We start from the raw sequence: 18,843 nt of genomic DNA on the forward strand, positions 1-18,843 counted from the left end.
GGCGGTGCGTCTTGTCGGACTCCCTCCAATCTGATATTGATGACCTAGCCTGAAGATAGGACATCAATATCTAAGAACTGAAAGCCCTTTAAATCTGCATGTTTATAGAAAGGAGGTAAGACTAAATAAAAGGAGCCTTTAACCCACAGCTTTCTGATTTGTGTGGCCAGCTTCCATCTTCAGATTGTAAATCATTTTGGCAATTCATTTTCATTTGTAAATATGACAAAGGCAATGTATCATCAGAAAATGCCATTTAAATCAGATTTTTATTATACACATTTATTTTTTACTTTTAAGTGGTGACTATCAAATAAAGAAATGTGGATATATTCCACTTTTCACACTGCCCACTAGAACAGTTCCAATAGGCTGGCACTTTTATGTATTCGTGTAGCCCACTTGTCGGCATTGCTGGGCAGACTGAGACAATACGAGCAGAGCCATCTCATCATCATTAGAGGGGTGGAAATTGAATTGGTTATTCCTATCTTGGACGGAGACACCTGTCTCAAGAAGTGGACTGCTGTGTGCGGCGAATGTTGTATATTTCCAATACATAATTCTAAAAAAAGGTGCAGAATTATACTCACATTGTAAAATCAATCATCTGTGCTTTTCTAATATATCCACAGGAAACAGCAAATTGAGATGGGCTGATTTTAATGAGCTCACTTCTTAAACAATGTTCCTGAAATGAGACAGAACTCAGTTTAATGTGTGCAATATTATTTCATCTTCTTCGTCCAAATGAACACAGTGAAATAAAAGTGAAGATTGCTGTGGATAGATAAATGAGAAATTATTTCAATTTAAGCAGTCCATTTTCATTCAATGGAATGTATACCTCAAGTATCAACACGTTAAAATAGAATTGTCACACAAATTGGTGTTTTTAGACATTTTGCATTTTTTTATCATTTTTTTTAACAGTGTTTCTTTCAACATTTTTAGTTCAAATACACCAGCTCCAGATATTTTAGAGAATTATTAAACAGCACAAATCTGCATTTCTTTTGTTGTGCTGTTTTTTTTTTACCCTTTTGTCTCAATGACCTCTTTTAAAAGCATTGCATGCTTTGGATGTGGTGTTTTTTCCCCACATTAACTAGTGATCTTGCCCCATAGATATCCACAGTGCCAATGGATGTTGCATTTTTTAATGATATTTTTTACAATACTTTTTTCCCACGCTGCTCTACAGAGGGGGTATATACTTTCCTATATAAAAAGTAAGACATGCCAAAAATGCACCATTGGCAGGTATTTCAACTAACCCAAACTGAGATTACCATAAAACCCGCTGGTGATCTAAGTCTGGATCAGATGAACTGCTTGTGAACTGGACATTGCAGCCATAACACATGCCTTAACAACACACCTATATTACAGCCCTGTGAAGGGTTTTTAAATTGTATTGTGGTGCCCGTAGATACGATGACTTATTAGCCCTTCTGTTATCAAATAGAGCTGTATCTGTTTATAAAAAGCTTTACTCCACAGACATGATTCAGGCTATGTTGCTACGCGTTTCAAGGGGTTAATGACCTGTGTATGATGCAGGTTACATTTTGTCATGTACATTATGCAGCTGTGTAATCCAGAGAAAAGTGTGCGAACACATACCTTTCTCTTGTTGTACATCAGAACGGTGTACAGTTTGTCCGCTGCGTCCCTTCTTGGTGTCGCTATGACCACTGCAGGGACATAGCAGCCTCCTCCTCCTCTTGCCCCAGTTTTTGAAAAAACACAATCTCCAACCTGAAATTACATGTTGCACATGAATTATTAAAGGAAAGGTGTATCTATCATAGTAAGCAATTTAGTTATTATCCGACCGCATCTAAAATTAATTAAGAAATGAAGCAACTTTGCAAGTGGTGTTAAAGGGGTTGCAGAGTGGACTAATATATAAATGTCCTGTCATCAAGATCAGATCAGTACGGATCTGATCCCGGCACCCCTGCCGATCAGCTGTAGAAATGGGTTGAGGTTCTTGTGCGAGCTCTGCTTCCTCCTCAAAGTTGCACATCCTCTCCTTTGCAGTGTATCTACAACTGCTATGTCCCATTTAACTGAGTGACAAAAGCTGCTGTAATTATCTATACTACAGAGGTGATATCTGTCATTCTAATCCTGCCTGTAATGCATAAGGAGACAGATCAGGAAGTGGTGACTATTATTAGGTCTAGAGGCCAGTGCAGAAAGTGCAGGATTTTTTTTAAATACAGATGGAAAATTTAAAATAACGACTACAATTCTTTGAAATAAAAACTTGAGGACACATTAAGGTCACATTAAGGCTAACAAAACCATAATGAACATGTACATCAAAATGAAAAATAAAGTTAATCAGCACGGCCTATAAAACAAAATGAGCTGTGTTCACATGCATGAACATAAGATACTTGGCAAATATTTTAATCAAAATAAATGTGCCCATCCACCACAACAAAGTGACCTCTTATAGGACCCTAAACTTAAATGCAAAAATAAAAAGTCTCTGATACGTTGCCTGTGAACAAACACGCTGCAGGTCCCAAACGTGAAGTGGGTTCTATTCACACAAGTCAACCAGAAAATAATGTAGGACTGCGCTGCTTTCTCCACCCTTCAGAAAGCCGATCCTCCCTTGTTTGTTTCACAGGTGTATAATGAGCACAGGAAAATGGCGATCTTCATACAATCCACAGTCCTCTTTTTATGAAAGACTCATTTTCTTCTTTAAGGGCTTGACCTGCTCAGACTTTTTTTGAAGATCCCTGTTGGACCTTTCCATTAATGGGGACCTGGTTTCAGACCGCTTGTCTGGCACACTCCGCTTCTGAGCAGCCGCTTTTTTGGCTACAAAAACCTCCAGTTTCTTTTTTTCTTCTCGGTGGCCGGTCGGCTGCCTCCTGCTGTGCAGTAGCGTCCGCTGCACGGCTCTGGTAGTCACATGAGTCATTCATAAAAAGAGGACTGTGGATTGTATGAAGATCACCATTTTCCTGTGCCCATTATACACCTGTGAAACGAACAAGTGAGGATCGGCTTCCTGAAGGGTGGAGAAAGCAACGCGGTCCTACATTATTTTCTGGCCCTACACTAAAATGATTCACCTCTCGTTGTTTCTAGACTGTTAATAAATTAATTTATAGACTGCTCTAATTAAAAAAAAAAAATCATAAGGGTAACTGGGGTACAAGTCTAAATGGAGGAAGCCACACCACCACATGTACAGTGCAAAACACAAGATGTACAAGAGTGGTAAAATGTGTGATATTTGCAAATAGAACCTGGTGTGTTCGCATTTAATTATTGCAACAATATGTGAAGGCACTGCAAGAAAGAACAAATACAACATTTTTGGCACCAGTATGCTACATCAGATGTTGTTTTTTGTTCTGCACTGTTTTGTACTGATGATGCAGAAAGAAAACCATTACACTTCCCATTATTTCTGATACTTCAACAGGATACAAGAGGAAGTGACCCTCTGGTTCAAGGGGAAAAAAAATAAAATCACATTACCTTGGGAACAAGCAGAACACTTACATAATGACCTCTGTTTCATCTTTTCATCTGTAGATCTGCCACAATTCCAGGGTTCCTCTTCTGCCTTCCAAGATGGGCACACCACTAGTCAGACTACTTGATGCCTACTGTGCATTCGGTAGCCCAAGACACTTCCTGCTGCTCTTGGATTGGCCAGCAATGCTTAGATGAACAGTGCTGGTCGATCCAAGGGCAGGCCTGGATAAGCAAGAAGCGTCTTAACATTAACATATACAGCTTTTTTTAACAATGGAACTCTATGGGAAGTTAAATGTAAGACGAAAATGTAATGTGAAACCAGCCTGTGTTCTCATGCACACAACAGTATTCATTTTTGCGGTCCGCAAATCGCGGATCCGTAAAACATGGATACCGGCTGTATGCACCCCGCATATTCCCCTCTCGCAGGTCCCGCCCCCATATATTACAAATGCCTATTCTTGTCTGCAAAATGGAAGAGAATAGGACGTGCTCTATCTTTTTTTGCAGGGCCGTGAAACGGATATATGGATACGGACAGCATACAGTGTGCTATCCACATCTTTTGCGGCCCCATTGAAATGAATGGGTCCACATCCGATCCACCACAAAATGCAGATCGGATTTGGACAGTAACTTTGGTCATGTGCATGAGGCCTTAATTTGAATTTTTTTCTTTAACCAGAGGGTCGCTTTAAATATTTTATCAATGAACATAATACCACATAATAATCATAAAACCTTCAGAGTTGGCCAAGGCAGTGCTCCTCCAGTTTGTATTATGAATCTTGTAGGGACAACCTCATTTTCTCCTAGCCAGAAATCCACCAGGGCACGCCTGGAATTAATACTTTTCAGAACGGTGCCTGTGTAAAAAAACATATTCATTACAATTAAGAAAACTGTTTCATTATATTATGAATTAAAATAAGTTAAACCTAAATTACAATGAAAATAAGTGAGAGAAATGACCCGACGATGCTGAATTTATTTCACTTTGCTGCTTGCCAGAGAAACCAAGTGATAGTTCTCAATATTCCTGTTTTGCACTGGAAATATATGTTCTGGCCAATATGGATCCTAAACTTGGCTCTTACTTTATTCAAACACAAGTAAAATCTTATTGTGTAGTGTACTGTGAACATGGGTACAATACTTTTATCTGAATCCTAAATCAGCCCTAAATCAATCTATAAAGTCAGACAAGGGCATGGAAACTGAAAGGCGCACTTCTTGTACAGGATGCCATAATATTTCTGTTATGAAGCCAGGTCTAAAGACGGCCATGCACATTCAATAGTTGTCAGCTGCACAAGCGTTTGGCCGACAGCTATCTCTCCTGATATCCTCTCAGCTCTCCCATACACATACACAGTGGCCGAATGTCTATGTACTGTACCCTCAGCGGGGAGTGGGGAAAATACCGCTGAGAGACCATTCTGGTGGCCGCTTACCTCCCAGGAGAACAAAAAGATTGGACGAAAATATTCACTTCACCCAATCCTTCTCTCCCCCAACATTATCTTTCGGGGGAAGCTTGGGAGCTCAAACTGTAGCACAAAAGCATACCTGGATAGTAAAATCCATCGATCTCAGATCTTGCAATGACTTTTTGACTTTTTAGTGGATCCAAAAATTTTCTTTTCATCTTCCCCTTCATCTTTTGTTTTTCATTCTCGTCATGATTATTCTACGACACAGATAAATTGTAAAATTATATACAAAAAAGGCTAATGTCACATGAACAGTACGTAATGATGGATAGATATGATTGATAGAATATTATAGTGAAACCTCTCCAAAAGACTGCCTCTGAGAAGACCACCTCAATATGTAGACCAGATTTCCTGTGACAGACTTTCAGTTCCATCTTATAATATGCATTCTTGACATCTACAAGACTATATTACTAGTGCCAGTACCGAGTTACACTGGAGAGTTAGTCACATTTCTGCATTAAAAGCTATAAACACAGGGCAATTCGTTATCACTGCATTTTATTTATTTTGGGCTAAAAATCATTTTTCTTTTAAAACTCATTTAAAGGTTAAAGGTTAGCTGAGATAATTTTTTTTTTATTCCATCTTGCACCCCCTTGATGTGAATTACAACTGTTGGATTGATAATGATTAAAATTTCCCTACCAGGCCAGCGCTGCTTTCCTCTGTCTAATTAGGTTGCATGCACTTCCAGGATCACATGCCGTACGTTGTGCACATGATCCTAACCCGGTTACAACCCACAAGGTACACAGGTTACACCTGGGCAGTCAGGAGGCCTCAGGTGCTGCCAAGCCTGCCTGACTGAGCAGGCACAACCTATGTACATTGTGGGTTGTAACGAGGCTAGGATCATGTGCACAATGTACAGCATGTGATCCCAGATGTGCACGCAACCTAAATAGACCCGGCAGCACACCACTGGCCCGGTAGGGAAATTTTAATTGTCATCAATGCAACAGTTGCAATTCAGATCAAGGGGAGGCAAGATTAAATAAAAAGGATAAGTAAATCTTGGATAACCCCTTTAAACTAAATTCTTATGAGTTTTATATGAATTTAGCTATAATAAGTGTTTATGTGCTGTCAGGAGTTCTGAGATAAGGGCATGAGCCATCAGAACAGCAAAATGACAGGACCCAGTGTAAAACAGAAAGTGACAATATGCAGATAGAGTGAAACGTAACCCTGTAGGATAAAAACAAATGAAATTATTATTAAAGACCTATTGAAAAAAATAATTTTATCCCAAAATGAGTAAAATGTAATCGTAAAACAGATTTGCTCCCGATGATGCTGACGGCCTTTAACCTCTGTACTGAAATCATGCAAAACTGTGTAACAGAAGTAATACTGAAAACAATGGGACGGGATCATCCAGTACATCCGTGGGTCTCAGCTCCTAAAGAAGAAGCTAAAACTTCTTTAAATGAGTAATGACCAATGTAACACATGGGAAAAATGCTTCTAAAGGAAGGTAAAATGTAATATTACAAAGCACAGTACATTAATCAATAAGCTAAGTGGCAGATGTTCTGAAATAATAGAGGTCTGCAAAGAGGACCCAAATAGAAGTCATTTATCATAAGAACAATAACCTTGAAATACAGCTGCATCAATGACTAGACAAGCTGTCAAGTGTTCCTTGCAAAAAAACAAAGCAGAATGTTCCTTAAATGTGTACAGTAACATCCGTTCTTCACTTATTGGCATGAAACATCTTAAAGAGGGATCACTGTGGCAGCCTCAGTTTTACAATATATTTACATAGGTTAAAAGGGATGGCCACCTTTATCACAGCTGTTTTGGAAGTACTGCACTATAACTCCCCTGCCTGGGAATCTGCCATAATGTGCACATACACAATAGGGACAAAAGGATTGAGACACATTGTGACGAATACCACACCTCGTGCCCGCTTGACGTCTCCTACGTCGAGCTCACGAGACGCGGTATGGTCATGGGTTACCAAAAATGTGACGTTATGCCCTCCAGAGGAGCAGGTAAGGTCAGCGTGGTACAGTTTCCACATACACCTCCTGTCCATGCGGGCACAGTGAGGCAACCAGCTGAGAGAGCCTTTTCACTGACGCAGTGAAAACAGCGCTGTCTCAGCCCCGGTATCTGCCACCAGCTCTCGTGTGATATAAGGCCGGTCCACTAACGGGATTATACAGGGTGAGAAACCAACCCGCGGTAGTTTATAACTAGGCCAAAATAAAGACGTGAGGATTCGTGATCGAGATACAAGACAGCACAAGATTAAATTATATATTTAATCGCCGTAAGGGCACACTAGCTATAGCCCAATATACACAGAGAATATATACAGTGGTCTGAGGTTACAGATACAGGTTATATGGGTACAACAGGGTTAAGCAGAGCAAAAGTCAGTTACCGGGTAAGATGAAAGTTCTTTTTGGTTGTAAGGTGTTCTTCGCTGGAGTCACATGAAGGGCCGTGATCTCAGCTAGTTCCTGGGTCCCCCTAAACACATCACACGATGTGACCCTTCTTCAGAGAAAGACCCCACCCGCTGGCTTGCATGGGCTTATGACCTGTTGCCGGCCACGCCCCTCCCCGACCTATGGGTAGGGTCCACCCCTCCTTCTCTACTGCTGGGAACAAATGACCCATAAAACCCCTTAGGGCTCATAGCCCCAGACCAGAATGTTGCAGGAAGATGGTTCCGGGCCCAATTGATCCGCCTGGGTTCCGGCTACAACTAGAGTCCAAACATGGTACCGTTATTTGGTTTCTGTGGGGAGATATCTCCTTTCCCTGACATCTCCCCATCAAACAAAGACCGTGGGCACCTACATTGTGGCCACCGGGACACAAATATGCATCCGGTTTGCGCCTGCGATGGCAGGGCGATTCATAATTCCTTATGAAATGTAGGTACCAACATGTATGGGAGGTAGCATTGATCCTGGCAGGGCTGATACCTCCTGCTGGGGGGGTTTCCTGCAGGATTTAGCTTGCCTCCAAACTGGCTGATGGAGGTGTGACATTCTCCACCTGGGGCCTCCTTGAAGCCTGGACCCCTGGGGCTTTCTTCCTTGTTAGCTGACAATCAGGTGGCTTGGCTTTGAAGCAGGGCCCTCCTGTGGAGTTCACTACCTCTGCTATCTGTCAGCAAATGGTGTGTGTGAGGACATAGCTGACAGTAAATATCAATCCATATTCCTCACACACATCACTTATAACAGATTTATAGCTCTACTTGGAATAGCTCTACTTATAACAGATAGCTCTACTTGGAATAGAAAGGAACTGTACAAAAAAGATGGTTTGCATCTTTCTCTCAAAGGAACAAATGTACTTAGTGAACAACTCCAAGAATTTGCGGAAGAGTATTTAAACTAGGAAGGGGGGGCAAAAGAGTGAAAATAAAAGAGTCCAATTGCCCCCCGAAACAATGCCAGAACAGGTCAGAAGCACAGAGGTTAAGAAATGATAAGCTCAGAGTCCTGTCTACAAATGCTCGCAGTTTAGGTAAAAAAATCTATGAACTTGGGTCAATAATGGCATCTGAGAATGTAGATTTAGTGGCTGTTACGGAGACATGGTTTAATGAAAGAAATGACTGGGACATAACCATACCAGGGTACTCTTTATACAGAAGAGACAGAGAAGGCAAGAAAGGAGGAGGAGTGGCCCTGTATGTGAAAGATAGCATTAAATCTAACCTAATACAAGTTGGTGAGGCCAACATAGAGTCAGTTTGGGTTACGTTGCAGTTTGCTAACCATGCAGTAACTTGTGTAGGTGTGATATATAGACCACCTGGTCAAGTTAAAGAACTAGATGATCTACTAGTTGAAGAAATAGCTAAAATGACAATGAAAGGAGAAGTTATCATTATGGGAGATTTCAATCTTCCTGATGTAAACTGGAAAACCAAAATAGCAAGTTCTACCAGGAGTACAGATATTCTAAATTCCATACTGGGGTTATCTCTACAACAAGTGGTTGAGGAGCCAACCCGGAGGGAGGCCATTTTGGATTTGGTATTCACAAATGGGGATTCGGTATATGATGTCATTGTAGGCGAAACCTTGGGATCTAGTGATCACCAGTCAGTGTGGTTTAATATAAGAACTGTGAAAGAGTCCCACCACACAAAAACAAAAGTTTTAGATTTTAGAAAAACAGACTTTTCAAAAATGAAATTAGTCATAAATGAGTCCTTATCAGACTGGAACGGATTACATGGAGTCCAGGAGAAATGGGACTACTTAAAAGGTGCATTATTGAAGGCAACAGAAAATTGCATTAGACTTGTCAGTAAAAGCAAAAAAAGGAAGAGATCACTGTGGTACTCAGCAGAAGTGGCCCAAATCATTAAAAATAAAAAGCTAGCATTTTGTAATTATAAAAAAAAACAGAGCAATGAAGATAAGGAAATCTACAAGATTAGGCAGAAAGAGGCCAAGCAAGTTATAAGAACTTCTAAAGCGCAGGCAGAAGAAAAACTAGCTTAGTCTATGAAAAAAGGGGATAAGACATTCTTCAGATATATAAATGAAAAAAGGAAATTAAAACAAGGAATAACTAAATTAAAAACAAAGGACGGAAGGTATGTAGAAGAGAATAAGGGACTATTATTGGGATGATTATCGGGAATAAATGTTTGTACCACAGCAACTAAGCCACAAAGTGAAATCTTAATGCTTCAGTATACCAAGACATTTTGGAGAATTGTATGATGCCGGATGATAACTATGGTGCACCTTTAGGGTACATTCACACGACCGTAAGTGTTTTGCGGACCACACATAGCCGGCGCTATATTGAAAGTGCCTATTCTTGTCCGCAACTGTGGACAGGAATAGGACATGCTTTACATTTTTGGCGGGCCCGCGGAACGGAACAGCGTGTGCTGTCCACATCTTTTGAAATGAATGGGTCCCCACCCGTTCCGCCAGGCGAGGTGAGGAGATTGCCTCAGGCAGCACCAGGTAGGGTCAAGAGGGGGGCAGCGGAAGGGGGATTATCTGTTTCTGCAGTATAGTATTAGGAAGCACAATGGACACAGTATGTGGCGCTGTACTACCCTGTATGTTCTTTAGCTCTGTATGTAATGTTTTCCAAGTATGTCTTTAACAGTAGGGCTAGAGGGTAGAGGTTAGGTTAAGAAATTGGCATTGGGGGTTGGGGCGCCATTTCAGTTTTCGCCTCAGGCAGCAGAAAGGCTAGGTGCACCCCTGCGTTCCAGAGAATTGCAGCACGCGCTGTGTCATACATGTCTGAAAATTGCTCTAAAAGTGTCTAAAACACTTACTAAATGTAGTGCAAAGCATATACACCAGTTTTTTTTGTGAGGCTTGAACCAGAATTCTGGCGCATATTGGTTAGTAATTCTCCCCCATTGTGTTTCAGGGCAGTCTCTTCACTGACTATATGGCACTCATTCGGAACATAGCACACAGCACTGCATATTCACTAGTTTCTAATGTCCTGTGCCCCTCAATCAGCACCAGTGCCCAAAATGCGAGTGTCACACGGTAATGGAAAAGGCTGTAAGGAAAAATGGGGCCGAAACTTTACCTATAAGGGTATTAGGGTAGATTCCCTTAATGTCATATAAGTAAGTGGAATTTACTGGTGTCCCTATCAGTCATGATTTTTCCTATCGCTCCTCACACCTCCATTTACGTCACTCAGCCAAATGAACATTAAGACATAAACCCATCCAGGCAACTCTGCCATCTACGTAACGAAGGATCAGATGGGTCTCAAGTAGAAAATGTCCATTCTCTATGTGGATGACTGCATCAAGCTGAGCTTCTTGCCAGATTCTGCCAAAAGTGGTGGGAGCTGTAGTCCAAATTGCCATAAAGGCAGTGTAAGGCTAGTTTCACACTAGCGTTAGTGAGATCGGGCGGGTAATGGGGCTGGGAGGCAATCATGTAGTTTCCGGCAATGCTGGAGCCAGAGAAACCCATCAGGCTGCTGGAACATCCTGCCGGATCTCAATAATGCTAGTGTGAAACAACCTAAGGCTAATTTCGGATGAGCGAATTGTACACTCCGGACTTGGAGCGTGAGTATAACACAGCCCCCGTCCTGAACTCCTAGCACTACCAGGGTCTCAGATCATTACATTGATTTATGATGCTATGTAACCCTTAGAGGTCTGGAATGTATTGGATAACACTGACATAATGCTGTCACTGTTATCCAATACATTCCAGAACTGTAAGGCTTACATAGCATCATAAATCAATGGGAGGGAAGGGATGCAAATAAGGTTGCCCCAAGCTCTGCCTCTAATGCCACCAGATGTAAGGCAGCTATCCTATAGGTCAATGTTCAGCTCTTAAAATAAGCCTTGAGACATGACTTGGATATTAAGTAAGCCAGCACCTCATCTGCAGACAGCTGTTTCAGGGTGATTGCCCCTCATCAGTGCAGAGCAGAGAGTACTGGCTTAACTGGGTGAGAGGGCTAAGTCAAGATTTGGGGGGAGGCAGAGCTTGTTAAGAGCTCATTTGCATCCCTTCCCTCCCAGAATTCCAGAGGAGCATTTATGGCCTATAAGTCTCCTCACACTGATTAAGGTGCTCTCTCCCTAAGGAGAGTTAGTTCCCCCCTGATCCCAAAGCAATATAATGCTATGTGACCCCGGCAGTGCTAGGAGTTCAGGACAGGAGCTGTATTATACGCACGCTGCGAGTCCAGAGTGTACAACTCGCTCATCTGAAAGCGACCTTAGGCTTCTTCTCGCTCTGTATACTTATTTGACATACTATATCTCAGAAGCCACTGGTTGCTCATATTTTCACTTTGCAAAACACGGATGGCGCCCGTGTGCCTTCCGCAATTTGTAGAATGGAACAGGAGGCCTATTATAGAAATGCCTATTCTTGTCCGCAAAACGGACAAGAATAGGACAGGACTCATAATTTTTGCATCTTTTGTGGACCCATTGAAATGAATGGTTCCGTATACGGACCGTATGCGGAACGCAGAAAAAGGCCCGTATACGGAACGCAAAATGCGTTCGTGTGAACGAGCCCTTATACTGTAAGATATCTTAGAACAAAATGGGGTTACCTGTGTATCGGACTTTTCAGTCACTGGTTTATTATTGGTGGACTCCTGCAAATCCAAAGCCTGTTGAAGATATTCTTTTCCTACTTGTATTTCATCTTCAAGTAACATTACATCTTCAGCAGATACAGGCCATCCTAATCGGTCTAAGGCTTGTAGGAAGGCTTCTTTATTGTCCAAGTATGATATTGGAACGTCACTGTTAAAACTTTAACCAAAAGAATTACATTGACTGTTCACTGTGCTTTTAACAAACTGTGCATAAATCGAATAGAGCAAACTTTCAAATATATCATATTAGAGGAAAATGTCTCTTTCTCCACTTATGAGCCTCTTCTCCTCCCCCAATTTTTTAGACTGATCATTAGTGACGGATTATCATATGGGCAGTTTGGCTGGCTGGCTGGGGCCCAAGATTCCAGGGGTGCCCAAAGTGCCCCAAATTGCTGATATCCCAATTTTTCACTGGTGATTCAGGGCCATCTGCTATCAGAGCACTACAGCCACTACTGCTGCTGGTGGCCATCACTTAGAAAGACGCAAACTCAGTCCCCTGACTAGTGTCAGGCCGGTGGAATCATTTCTTGTGTAATATCATGGAGTTACTCTCCCTTAGTAGCTATGGGGGTCATTTATGAACTGATATACGCCAGTTTTATTTTTCCCTGCTCACGCCAGGTCTAAAAATGGGGCGGGGAAGAGGGCAGGCCACCAGGCCCATCTTATTTATCATTTGCTACACCTGTTTTGGGCGTAGAAAATGTTCTAAATCTACACCAGCAAGGAAGCTGACGTAGGTTTAGACCGGCGGTGGACGCGCTGAAGTTATGTAGAGGCCGGCGCCTGTACATAACTTCAGCAGATCCACCGCCAGAGCAGGGGTTATTAAGACCGGTGTCTAAAACGCCGGTCTTAATAAATGACACCGTATGTTTTTGAGGAGCGGTTACCTCTAATGCCAGAGCCCAATTCACGTGTAAGTGCCCATATAGTACCTTGTTCATGCCTCTGTTGTACAGAACCTGTGTGCCAAAGCAGAGGCCCCATGGATATGAAGAAAGAAACTAGCCACTTCTCACAGGCATGTACAACTCAATGGAATTGGAATGAAATGTTTGCATAATTGTAATATATGCTTTAAAGGGGTTGTCTCACTTCAGCAAATAGCATTTATCATGTAGACAAAGCTAATACAAGGCACTTACTAATGTATTGTGATTGTCCATATTGTCTCCTTTGCTGGATTCATTTTTCCATCACATTATACACTGCTTGTTTCCATGGTTACGACCACCCTGCAATCCATCAACGATGGTCGTGCTTGCACACTATAGGAAAAAGCACTCCCGGCCTATGCGTACTCCCATGGTCCTGTCCACCAGAGAGACAGGAGCCTTTTCCTATAGTATGCAAGCATGGCCACCACTTTGGTTGTAACCATGGAAACGAGCAGTGTATAAAGTGATGGAAAAATGAATCCAGCCAGCAAAGGAAGCAATAAGGACAATAACAATACATTAGTAAGTGCCTTGTATTACCTTTCTCTGCATGATAAATACCATTTGCTGAGGTGAGACAACCTTTAAGTCTGTAAATTACTTACAAAGAATCTGTCACCCATTTTTTGAGCACAGCATAAACTGGTAACAGATTCTGAGCAAAAAGCTGGGTCACTTCCTTGAATAGATCCAGCCATTTTGCTAACATCTGTATTAAGGCGACAATATGAATGGGTCAGCATCCGTTCCGCAATTTTGCGGAATGGGTGCGGATCCATTCATTTCCATAGAGCCGGAAAAGATTTGGACAGAACACCGTGTGACGTCGGCAACCGTATTTCCGTTCTGCGGCCCCGCAAAAAAGATAGGGCATGTACTATTCTTGTCCGCAATTACGGAGAAGAATAGGCATTTTCTATCACAGTGCCAGCCATGTGCGGTCTGGAAAATGTGGAGCGCTCACGGGCCGATATCCGTGCTTTGCGGATCCGCAATTTGTGACCGGCAAATGTCTATGGTCGTCTGAATGAGCCCTTAGGCAGCCCCTCTCCGCTGACTGCTGTAGGAAGAGGGGTGTTTATCGGCAGCGGGGGACTAGGAGCTCATAGATATTGGGCCTCCAGAACTTGTGACGTGTATTAAGGAGACTCCAGCACTTGAGCTGCTCAATACTGATTTTAGTAAAACGGCCGGGTCAATTCAAGTAAGTCACCCAGCATTTTGCTCAGGGTCTCTCAGATAGGGTGACAGATTCCCTTTAACAGCTGTAAACCGCATAGATTCAATTACTATTAACCTTTAGTTTACTACAGTCGGGCAAGCAATCAAAATTAAGGGAGGACTTACTTGTCTCTTTCCTCCTGGGATAGAGCCCTCCATACGATTAGATTAAGGCGCCTGGTAAAGGACACAAAAGGTGGATTATGCACGGTGAAATTGATTAGCATAATATGAGTTAAACAAATAGATTATGCAGTTCAAAGGATAGCTAAATGAATGGCCGAATGACTGATCTGATCTGCATTCCAAATGAGAGGCAGCGTCAGGCCACATCTCGTATCGCAGCTATGAATTATCATCTACATAAAGAGATGAGAAAATAGCATCTTCCATCAGTCTCACAATATCGGTTTTCTGGGTCATGCAGGATACCAGCAGATTTAAGGCACACAAAAATTAGCCAGGACTCATAGCATCCCCTATGTACGGAGACCTTCAAATCACACCATATCTCATTACCTTTAGTCATGCACAATTCTAAACTCAATGCCCATCTTAAAGGCTCGTGCACACAGACCAGTTAAGAGTATATTTTGCATGCATTACAGTACATAGCAGGCTGCAGAATGCCGTTGTGTGATAAATCTGATGTACTCTATGATGGTCATCTAAGATGAATTATGATCAAAATTAATCAACTTTGTTTATATGATTGCTTAGGAACAACAGGGTGTGCTACAGACCAAGCCATCAGACAACCTGACTGAAGGATTTCATAGTTAACGGCCATTTGCAGCTTTCTATGTAATGTAATACCTGAAAGCTGCAGATGCCAAAGGGTTCAAAAATTTTAGCCAATAATAGATGCAATTCAATAAAAAAATTATCCAAAGGAGTCCATAGTCTTTAAGGATGCGCAAGGGGGAAATGCGTTTCCTTAATAAAGGATCCATACAGACTTAAAGGGGTTGTCTCACTTCAGCAAATGGCATTTATCATGTAGAGAAAGTTAATACAAGACATTTACTAATGTATTATTATTGTCCATATTGCCTCCTTTGCTGGTTAGATTCCTTTTTCCATCACATTATACACTGTTTATATCCATGGTTATGACCATCCTGTAATCCAGCAGCGGTGGCCGTGGTAGCACACTATAGGAAAAAAGAGCCAGCCTCTCTTGTGGCCAAGACCGTGGGAGTGCCTGGTCCAGTACTTTTTCCTATAGTGTGCAAGCACGCCCACCACTGATGGAATGCAGCGTGGTCGTAACTAGAGATCAGCGAATTTTTCAAAAATTCGATTCGCTGGGTCGCCAAATTTTTGGGGAAAAATTCAGTTTGATCCGAATATATTCGCAGCGAATTTTATTCAAAAAACGGCTATTTCCTGGCTGCAGAAAGCCTTTATAGTGGTGTAGAACACTGTGTCTTGTAGTAACACGCATAGAAAGTCTGCTTTGGTAGTGAAATACTGTGAGTCCGTATGACATGCGTCTCTCTTAGAATCACTGCACACTTCACTTATTTGGGCAGTCACGGGGCCAAAACTGACCAAATAACTCAAGTGTGTGGTCGCTATATTTGCCTTTGTGGAGAAACAGAGTGCTTCTGGAGCTGTTCTCATTACTGGAGTTTGAATTTTGGACTCAGAGGGGGGTGCGCTACCTTACCCAACTATATGATAAAGGCCTATTTAGAACCTTTAATAGTTTGAAACAGGAATTTAATATCTTCAACTCAGGCATGCCTGTCAGGCTCAGTTTGGTAGAGAACCTTTAAAACTGGAGTGTGGTACAGTTGAGGCAGCGATTAGGAGGGTTCCGTTGGTCAAACCAGTGTCGACCCTGTATGCGTCGTTGATGGCGTTGCAGGACTCCCCCCTGGATAGGGCATTTGTTAGGTGGAAAAGGGACATTGAAGGTTTGGAAGATGTTCATGTTAAAGAATCTAGCTGTACATGGAGATCTACAGTGGTAAGTGCTAGGGATCAGTTGATTCAAGTTAAATGGCTTCATAGAATTTATTATACTCCTGTGAGGCTATTTAAAATGGGTAAATTGCCGAACCCTCATTGCACAAGATGTGGACATGAAAACGGTTGTCTTATACACATGGTTTGGCAGTGTCCGATTATTCATGGCTTCTGGGAAGAAATCCATAAATATCTTAATGACAAACTAGGCTTTCCTAACGTCTGTACTGAGCTCACTAGTCTGTTGGGAGTAGCCAACGAGATTGTTCCAACCAAATTTGGCAGGAAGCTGTATAGAATACTCTTATACTATGCTAGGAAAACTATCCTTCTCAACTGGAAACCTCCTAAGAATCCTACTGTGCAACAATGGGTACATCTAGTTAATGCTGATCTTGAATTATACAAGTTTGTGTTTGAGAGAAGAGGGACCCCTGATCGCTTCATGAAGATATGGGACCCCTGGATTGGAGCCCAGACTCTAGTACCATAGATGACTGAAAGACTGTTCTGACCAATGAAGGCGTGTGTGAATGTGTGTGCGTGTGTGCAGTACTTTGAATCTTCCTTAGGATTGATATCTTGGGTACTGTTCATCCTGAAAGTGATATCTTTTTCTTCTGTCCCGAACTTGGGTCATGAGGAACTGTTATGATGGATCCCATGTATTTGATTTGTACTGGACTCAATTGATGATTGTCTGTATTTGATGTGTTCGTTATGCTTTTTGCTAAATTAATAAATAAAAAGATACTATTAAAAAAAAATAACTCAAGTGTGAACTCAGCCTTACAAGTCGATTTTAGCGCCAAGAAGAATCGTCAGCTGATTCCACATAGATGTCTACAGAACCTATTCTATCAAATGCTTATACAAGTAGAGCCCCCCGACAGAGTGTACAGGGTGTCAGCAGTAAGTTTGTGTTGACATCACTGATTATTTTGCCCTTCCTCTGATCCGTCAGAACAATAACCCCCAAAAAACTAATCCTGTCTGTGGAGCATTTGCCTTCACTCGGTCAGCATTTGGTCAGTAATCTATCAGTATTGCTAATGCCCAAAAAAAAAACAGGAGTAGATCCAAAACAGAGATGACACGTGAACGGAATATTTGCATGTCTTCTGTGTTTTGTACCCACTCCTGCTTTTGGCTACCAAATCACAAGCCAATTCTGATGGGACCATACAGGCCTTACAGCTGCTAGACAAACTGGATCTGTTGTGCGTCTCATTTTGACTTCCTTCTGACAGATCACAAGAAGTGTCAAATAAATGATGATGTCAGCCAAGCCAAAAAGGCTAAATAGTGGCCCAGTCATGAAGTGGGGAGGTTGGGAACAGTATGAGAAGTCCACAGAGTGGCCCTATGACATAGTGTGGAGGTGGCGGCAGCCTGAGGAGGCCACAGAGTGGCAAGGTGACATAGTGTGGGTCCAACAAGGTGGAGAGCCAGAAGTCATCCTTCTGCCGAATGGTGACAATTCGGCTGTCACTACGCAAGCAAGTGAGCATGCAGCGGGCCATTTGCGCAAGTGACTCAGAGGGACTCCCTGCCTCCATTTCCACTGCATACTGCCACGATGTGTCTAGGTCCTTTGCCTCGTCTTCCTTATCGCCCTGTAGCTCCTCGGCTGCTTCTGCTCCTCCTCTCCTGTCTCCTGTGTAGAAAAACCACCCATTTCGCTACACATTGCTTGTGCTCCAATGTCCCCCTCCTCCTCCACTTCAGCCCCCACAGGGCTCATGTGGCCGTGAGATGAAGGCGCCACGTCTCCGGCCCCCTGACCAGCCAGATTTACCATCATCTGTATCAGGACATGAAGCAGTGGAATGACATCGTTCATCCCGTAGTCCTGGCGACTGACAAATAACGTGGCCTCCTCAAAGGGCCTGAGCAAACGGCAGGTGTCACGCATGAGCTGCTACTGGCTAACATCGAAGTTACACAGGGGACTACTTGGATCATCAATAAATCGTTGATGGCCTTTCTCTGTTCGTATAGTCGATCCAACATATGGAGGGTGGAATCCAACGGGTGGAAACATTGCATATCAGCCTATGTTGGGGATGCTGTTCTTGCAGATGGATGGAAGACTTCAGGAACGGCTTTACAACCAGATTGAACAAGTGTGCCATGCAGGGCGCATGGCTCAGCCCTCCTTGACGCAGCGCCGACACCATCTTCCCAATGATTGTCACCATGGTTCCGATTTTAAGTTGTCTGGAGAAAGCCAGGATTCGATTTCTTGCTGAAGGACACAGAGCAGTTCCTCCCCTGTGTGACTCCATTCACCCAGGCAAACCAGGTGCAGAACAGAGTGAGAGTGATGAGAGGGGTCGCACATGGCTTGCATACATTACATGCCTCCAACATAATTCTTGGATCTCTACATGAAAATAATGTTTTTGCTGTAAATCGCGAGAGGGGCATAGTTGGAGACATTGACTTCACAAGAGATACAGAGCAGCGGAGTTTGCTTTGAAAAAAAAAATTTCACCACTGCGTAATTCGGCCCATACAGCAAAAGGGGGTGTACAATCAGCCATCAATTTTCCCCAAAAACATGTTCGAAATAA

General features: G+C 42.5%; 1 protein-coding gene across 1 annotated transcript in view; it reads right to left on the reverse strand.

Moving 5' to 3' along the window:
* Positions 1-18,843, reverse strand: part of VWA3B (von Willebrand factor A domain containing 3B) — a 185,442-nt gene that overhangs the window by 61,721 nt on the left and 104,878 nt on the right. Inside the window, exons 21-26 of the mRNA XM_040425122.1 lie at positions 14,420-14,470; positions 12,078-12,282; positions 5,086-5,206; positions 4,258-4,382; positions 1,627-1,761; positions 594-691 (exon numbers count right to left, since the gene is read on the reverse strand). Coding sequence (XP_040281056.1) covers positions 594-691; positions 1,627-1,761; positions 4,258-4,382; positions 5,086-5,206; positions 12,078-12,282; positions 14,420-14,470 — 735 coding nt within the window. The remainder of the gene's footprint in view (positions 1-593; positions 692-1,626; positions 1,762-4,257; positions 4,383-5,085; positions 5,207-12,077; positions 12,283-14,419; positions 14,471-18,843) is intronic.

This window comes from Bufo bufo, chromosome 3 (genome assembly GCF_905171765.1).
Source record: "Bufo bufo chromosome 3, aBufBuf1.1, whole genome shotgun sequence".
Lineage (NCBI taxonomy): Eukaryota > Metazoa > Chordata > Amphibia > Anura > Bufonidae > Bufo > Bufo bufo.